The sequence below is a fragment of the Mastomys coucha genome, unplaced genomic scaffold (genome assembly GCF_008632895.1).
Source record: "Mastomys coucha isolate ucsf_1 unplaced genomic scaffold, UCSF_Mcou_1 pScaffold22, whole genome shotgun sequence".
Taxonomy (NCBI): Eukaryota; Metazoa; Chordata; class Mammalia; order Rodentia; family Muridae; genus Mastomys; species Mastomys coucha.
In genome coordinates this window covers 210835159-210842507 of record NW_022196905.1, presented here as the reverse complement: position 1 = coordinate 210842507, position 7349 = coordinate 210835159, and the positions used below count along the sequence as shown (strand labels likewise).

Below are 7349 nucleotides of genomic sequence, written 5' to 3'. Positions count from 1 at the left end.
GCCTATGTGGGCCAGCTTGTGATGGATTCTTAGGCCCATAACTTTTCTTCCTAGTCAGCACAGATCTAAAGCTTTAATTTTTTCTTTCACTTACTTTCAGCTCCAGAGCCAGAGCTCATCATAGTCAGGTCACCCTTTCAAGGTGCCCTGGAAGTCAAAGAGGATGGTGTGGACAATTGACCCACATCTTCACTGAACACATTAGTGAGAATATGAAGCATGTGTTGGAAGAGATACCCTAAATACAGCACCAATGATCTGACACTGCAAATAGTGGAACAAAGTCAAACGAGTGATATCATTGCACTGCTAGCAAAAGGTAGTCTGGAGAAATTGGAAGAGCTGCCACACCAGAGGCCAGGATCTGCAATTAAAGATAAATAGTAGTTCCTATAAGAATGACTCAGGGGTTGAAGAGATTGCTCAGTGGTTAAGAGTACTTGCTATTCGCTGGGCAGTGGTGGCACACACCTTTAATCCCAGCACTTGGGAGGCAGAGACAGGCAGATTTCTGAGTTCAAGGCCAGCCTGGTCTACACAGTCAGTTCCAGGATAGTCAGGGCTATACAGAGAAACCCTGTCTAGAAAAAGTGTACTGGGTATTCTAGAAGACAGCCCAGTTTCCAGTGCTAAGGTAGAAACAATCAATTATTTGACATTTATTGATTTATTTAGTGACTTACTTAAAACACTGCTTGCACTGCCCAGTGCCAAGCATGTCTTCACTTGCTACCTGAAACAAAATGACCTGGAGAAATAGAAGTCAGCAGGTTGCCCTTAACAACCTGCTGACTACCACTTGCTCTTCATCAAATCCTGCTTGCTCTCCCAACCTGAACCCAGGATCAAAGCCTTCAGGAACTATCCTAGCTTCAGTCTACCAGTGACAATGAGAGGTTAAGTTTAAGTTTTCAAACTGTATTGTGGGAACTCAGCCATTGGTTGAACTCAGTGGGAGACCAGTTCCCAGAACCCAGAATCAAGGGGACCAGGATGACCTGGCAGAGAAAAGGTAACAAACAATTGCCAGGTGGCTAACCTGCCCCTGAACCCTAGAGCGAGCCAGCACCAATCAGAGACTACCCTGTACCTTCCTTTGCCTTAGTTTTCCTTCTGCCCCAGCAACTGTGTAGGTATAAAAACCTGTCTCAATTTTTGCTTGGGGCCAGACTCTGAAAGGAAAATTAAGTTTGAGGCCTGTGCTGGCTAATAAGAAAATTCCAAATAGGTCTGAACAAAAGCAAGCAAGCTGCTAGACATCCTGGGAACTAGCAGGCCAAGAAGAGATAAACCATAAAAATAAGAAAAAACATGCAAGGACATTTCTGGGCAGACGACCCAACTGAGTAATGGGCCATCTAGTCCTCTTAGATATGGTTTGAGGTCAGCCAGATGCTCTGTTGACTCAGATTAGCACCACCCTTAGGAATTCCTGCTCTGATCTGCACGTACTATAATTGATGTTTGAACTAGCCAATCATGTATAGCTACGCGATTCCCCTGTTCCCCCAGACCTTTTTCCTATATAAGCCCCAAACCCCTGAGCCTCAGGGTCGATTCCTCTGTCTCCTGCATGAGATACGTGTTGACCTGGAGCTCCGATATTAAACTGCCTCATGTGTTTGCATCAAGATGGTCTCTCGTGTTTCTGTGGGTGCATGTTTCCCTGAGACTCGAGTGGGGGTCTCCCTACGGGAGGTCTTTCAACTCCTCTACCCCTGCGTAGGATATGAGTCTCACCCAGCGCTGAATAAAAGAGCCTCTTACTGATGGCATCAAGTTCGAGTCTTGGTGGTGTTTGGGGTCATCATTCCCAAGCCCTGGGAGTGGGGTTCCCCACCCCCACCCCCAGGAAACTTACAATATCTTTTGTAATGACAGGGAAGTGTAGTGATCTCCCCAAAACAATCAAGAGCCAATCCCATGTAATTACCGTAGCGCCTTTTTATTCGAGCTAGCATGGGCCCTCAGAGCACCAGTCATGCAGGATGGTTTTGTGAGATTCCAGAAGCGACAACCCCACACACCACCAAGACACGGACTTGATGCAATCTGCAAGAGGCTTTTTATTCCAGCTAGCTGGGGCGAGACTCATATCCCTCACAGGGGTAGAGGAGTCTGGCCCCGAGCAAGGTCTTAGGCAGCTTTTTATTTCTGTGCAGTTGCTGGGGCAAAAGGGAAGACTGGGGTAAGGGGAAGGTACAGGGTAGTTTCTGATTGGTGCTGGCTCTCGCTAGGGTTCAGGGGCAGGTTAGCCACCTGGCAGTCATTTGTTACCTTTTCTCTGCCAGGTCGTCCTGGTCTTTTTGTTTCTGGGTTCTGAGAGCTGCTCATCTCCCATTGTTTCTAGGTTCTGGGAGCCGATCTCCCGCTGCGTTTAACTAATGGCTAAATTCCCACAGTACAGTTTGAAAACTTAATCTTACAGTTTTGGTGATGAGGAGCCCGGAATGGTCCAGACTTTATAGTAAGCAGCAAGTGGGAGGTGAATATGCAAGGATCTAATTGGGACATTACAATGGCGTTTAACATAATTGGCTGGTGCAGGGAGTCATATCATAAACCTAATTTTTGCTTCTCTCTGCATTGGTAGTCATTAGGAAGGGTTCAGGCTTGGAACAGTTTTGTTAGGGGAATAACCTGGAGATATTGGTCTAGTTGGGGTGTAACCTGGAGACACAGGTCTTGTTGGAGGTTAGCCTAAAGACTGGAGCTAGGCACAGGTTTTTGGGGGGCTAACTTGGAAACTAATGCTAGGTACAAGTCTGTTGGTTTGTCTGAGTTTAAACTTAGGTCAGTTTCTCTAAAATGGAGTCTGAATTTAAAAGATTTGACCTCTCACTTCCACTCTCATTGGTGATGGATTGCATATTCTAGAAATGAATGCAATGGATGTTTGTACTCCCTGTAACGGCCTGTTATTAGTCCCAAGGCTTCTGAGTGCTTGGGATAGTGTGCGTTCATTTTGTGCAACTTTGCATGATTAGCTTCCTGCTGACTCCAACCTATTGTGTGGTAGTTTCTTCTGACTTTGTCCCATTTCCCCTCTGAAAACAGTATACGATGCTGTATTTCATAATAAACTTGCTTTGTATGAGCCATCAGGTCGGCAAGATCTCTTGACCCTAATTTTCCTATCGTCTTTATTTTTGCCATCTCTGTGCCTCCCTTTCAAGTACCCGTCACTGAAGAATGGCCTGTTGGTTCAGGCCAACCTTTACGGTTACTGTGCAGATAGATATCTTACACCCAGGTAGTGAGGAAAATCTAAGCAGCCAGGGACCCTGTGTGTGCTTTTATTTCTGCCAGTGTAAAAAGGTTTCTAACTTGTGGTCTCACTTTTCACCATAGGAAAAAAATCCCATTCAGGTTCACCTGAAGGTTTTGACTTTTACTATATTTCTGACATTATTTTAGGCACAAAAGTATGCTTAATGAATATCTACTGATTCCCCAAAATCAACCTGGTGTCTCACAATTGCAATCCTTACACACTTATCAGAGACCTCACAAGCTCAGGGCTCAGTCTCACCACTGTCTATGAATCAGGATAAGAAAGATAAGAAAAATTGGCCGGGCAGTGGTGGCATACACCTTTAATCCCAGTACTTGGGAGCCAGAGGCAGGTGGATTTCTGAGTTTGAGGACAGCCAGAGCTATACAGAGAAACAGTCTCAAAATAAATAAATAAATAAATAAATAAATAATCCCTCACCCTATGGTCAGGTTGAAGTTGGTCACTTGTGGAAAGTCAAGAAATTTGGCAGAACTAACATAATTTATCATAAAGACTGCTTTCAGGTTTTTCAAGACAGGGGTTCACTGTGTAGCCCTGGCTGTCCTGGAACTCACTCTGTAGACCAGGCTGGCTTCGAACTCAGAAATCCACCTGCCTCTGCCTCCCAAGTGCTGGGATTGAAGGCATGCACCACCACCGCCCAGCAACAATATCCTTTTTATACAGACATTTCAAGACTATTTAAAAATACTTTATTTTTAATTATCTAGACATATGCTTGTCTGTGTGAGTGTATGCAGCTGTCCACAGAAGCCAGCAGAGGGTGATGTATCCCATTATAGAAGGTTGTGTGCCACCTAATATAGGTTCAAGGAACTCAACTTGGCTACTCTGTGGGCACTATGCACTCTTACCATAGGGCCATTTCTCCAGTCCCCAAAGTTAAAATAGAAATGATGAATAGATAGAGCCTAACCACTATTTTCTCAGATTTAAACCTTTGTTTGTAATGGAAATTCTGTATATTTGGTTTCTTTAAAAAAAAAAAAAGAAAGTCATATTATTTAAGAATATATTTTTGTAGCTGGGCAGTAGTGGCACACTCCTTTAATCCCAGCACTTGGGAGCCAGAGGCAGGTGGATTTCTGAGTTCGAGGCCAGCCTGGTCTACAGAGTGAGTTCCAGAACAGCCAGAGCTACATAGAGAAACCCTGTCTTGAAAAACAAACAAACAGAAAAAAAAATAAACCAATCAAACAAAAAAGAATCTTTTTGTGCTTTAAAAACACAAGAATATTGTAGAATGCTTGAATTATAACCCAGGTGTGGGGAAATGGGGCTACTTCACAGCAGCTATGATTTGCCTCGTGTTCTAACAGAGGCATAGTTTTGCCAGCCGCAGATAGTTTCTGTGATTGTGTGACACATGGAATTGTGTAATTTTTTTCAGAGAGTATATAAATGCTAGGGCCCTAATAGGTGGGGTTGGTTGTAGTTTGTTAGTAGTCTACTCAAACAAGAAGAAATTAGATTCATGCCTCTCTCCTACCTTCTCTTCTATCTAGTGATGGGGGAGGGGTAAAGGGTGGGAAACAGAAGAATCCACAAAGTAGCAAAGACTGGTTACAAACAAAAAGAAATTAGATTCCCTGCATCTTTCTCTCCTATCCTTTCTATCCAGTGATATGGTAAAACTTGGGGTGGGGGGAGGGAATAAAGGGTGGAAAAAAGCATCCGTAAAGTAGCAAACATCTGTCACCTGATTTCCTCAAGACATATAAGGGAACTAGAGGCTCTTGGTTCTAATAGTACCCAAGATATTTTTGTGTGGTGCAGGACAATCATGTTAGGCTCTTCTACTGTGCGATGTCATTCCTCTTAAGTATTTCTCCCATGAAAAAGAATATTGTGGCAGTATAAATGAAAATGGTCCCCATTAGCTTACAAATTTAAAGGTTTGGCTCCCAGTTAGTGAAATTGCTAGGTAAGGATTAGGAAATGCATTGTTGGAGGTGTGTCAGTGGGGGTGGGCTTGGGATTTCAACAGTCTGCCATTTCCAGGTGAACTTTAAACCAGGCTTGGTGTTTCTTCCTGCTGCCTGTGGATCCCAATGCAGAACTCTCAGCTATATTTTCAGCACCATGTCTGCCTGAATGCCACCATACTTCCTGCCAGGATGATATTGGACTACATCTTTGAAACTGTAACCAAAGCCGGGCAGTGGTGGCACACACCTTTCGTCCCAGCACTTGGGAGGCAGAGGCAGGTGGATTTCTGAGTTGGAGGCCAGCCTGGTCTACAGAGTGAGTTCCAGGACAGCCAGGGCTATACAGAGAAACCCTGTCTCAAAAAAAAAATAAAAATAAAAAAAAACCAAACCCCAAATTAAATCATGGTGTCTTTTCACAGCAATAGAACACTAACCAAAACAACAATCAAACTTTATTAAAACCATTTTTCTAGGAGGTAGTAAGAATACAAGCCAGAAGATGGGAGTAATGTGAAATGCAGTCTTTTGTTCATTATATGGCTATTATATCCATGAATTCACACTATTTGTAGTTACCTGCATTGGGTTAAGACAGCCAAAATTCTAGCATTGATGGGATAGATGATCTTGAACCTTCACCCCTTACTGAGGAGTTATTGACAGTTGACAGCTTCTGAGGAAGTGGCTATGCTCATGTACACATGAGCAGCAGTAAGTGCATTTAATGGGTTAGAGGGAGAAGACCGAATAATATGCTCATAACTCATTGTATATATGATTGAACTTATTAAGAATAAAGAAAAATAACAAAATTTTCTTTTGTCAGATAGACAATATAGCTCAGAACTCAAAACACTTGGCCTTTAGTTTTGAGCTTTCCAAGTACTAGAATTATAAGTATATGCCATTGCACAGAGGAAAACAGATAACTGCTGTTTTTCATATTTAATCTTCTGATTCCATGTGCTTTATTGCATGTGGGCCATCTTAAGATTCTATTTTTGGTATATCATTTTTAGTCAAGGGTTTTCTCTCCATACTGTTATTCTGCATTTGCAAATGGGTGGGAAACATTCCCTCATGCTGTGGATTATGCATTTTCATGAATTTGAGAAAATCAAGTGATAAGTGTTCCCATTTTATACTTGGGATTTCTGTCTAGTGTAAGTTTTTTCAGGTTTGTTAAAGAAGCAGAATAAGTGAACATTTTTCTGTATTATATCCAGAAGTTTTTCTCCAGTGTGAATCCTTTCATGGTATCAAAAAGAACTAGGGTCAATGAAAGCATCCCATAATGGATACAAATCTTGGGTTTCTTTCCTGTGTCAGTTATGTCACGTATTTGAAAAGAATCAGAACAACTAAGTTTCCCCACATTTATTACACCAACAGTCTGTTTTCTCTATGAGCCTTTTCATGTTTCTGAACGCTACTGTAACAACCAAAGGTTTTCCCACAACACTTACAAATATAGGGTTTCTCTTCTGAGTGAACTACATCATGCCTTCGAAGAGAACTGGACAAAGTGAAGGCTTTCCCACATTGTTTGCATATATAAGGTTTCTCTCCACTGTGAGTTCCTTCATGTATGTGAAGGGAAGTGGAACGAGCAAAGGCTTTCCCACACTCTTTACACACATAAGGCTTTTCTCCTGTGTGAATTCTTTTATGTATCTGAAGGTAATTAGAATGAGTAAAGGCTTTCCCACATAGCTTACATGAGTAGGGTTTCTCTCCAGTATGAGTTATTTTATGTATTTGCAGGTGGCTTGAACGAGTGAAGGCTTTCCCACACTGCTTACATAAGTAAGGTTTCTCTCCAGTGTGACTTCTTTGGTGTATGTGAAGGTAACTGGACTGAGCGAAGGCTTTCCCACACTGCTTACATACATAGGGTTTTTCTCCTGTATGACTTCTTTTATGTATCTGCAGGTGGCTAGAACGAGCAAAGGCTTTCCCACATTGCTTACAGATGTAGGGTTTCTCTCCTGTGTGAGTTCTTTTATGTATTCGAAGGTAGCTGGATTGAGTAAATGCTTTCCCACAATGCTTACACACATAGGGTTTCTCTCCAGTGTGACTTCTCTCATGTGCTCGAAGGGTACTGTAGGAAGTATACG

The 7349-nt window shown here is 42.5% G+C and overlaps 1 protein-coding gene across 2 annotated transcripts in view; it reads right to left on the bottom strand.

Annotated features, from left to right (window-relative positions):
• Window positions 1–5653: 5653 nt before the first annotated feature.
• Window positions 5654–7349, bottom strand: part of LOC116069540 (zinc finger protein 709-like) — a 12217-nt gene continuing 10521 nt past the window's right edge. For both annotated transcript variants that reach the window (XM_031340273.1, XM_031340274.1), the window contains one exon: window positions 5654–7349. In XM_031340273.1, the coding sequence (XP_031196133.1) occupies window positions 6610–7349 (740 nt within the window). In that variant the 3' untranslated portion in view covers window positions 5654–6609.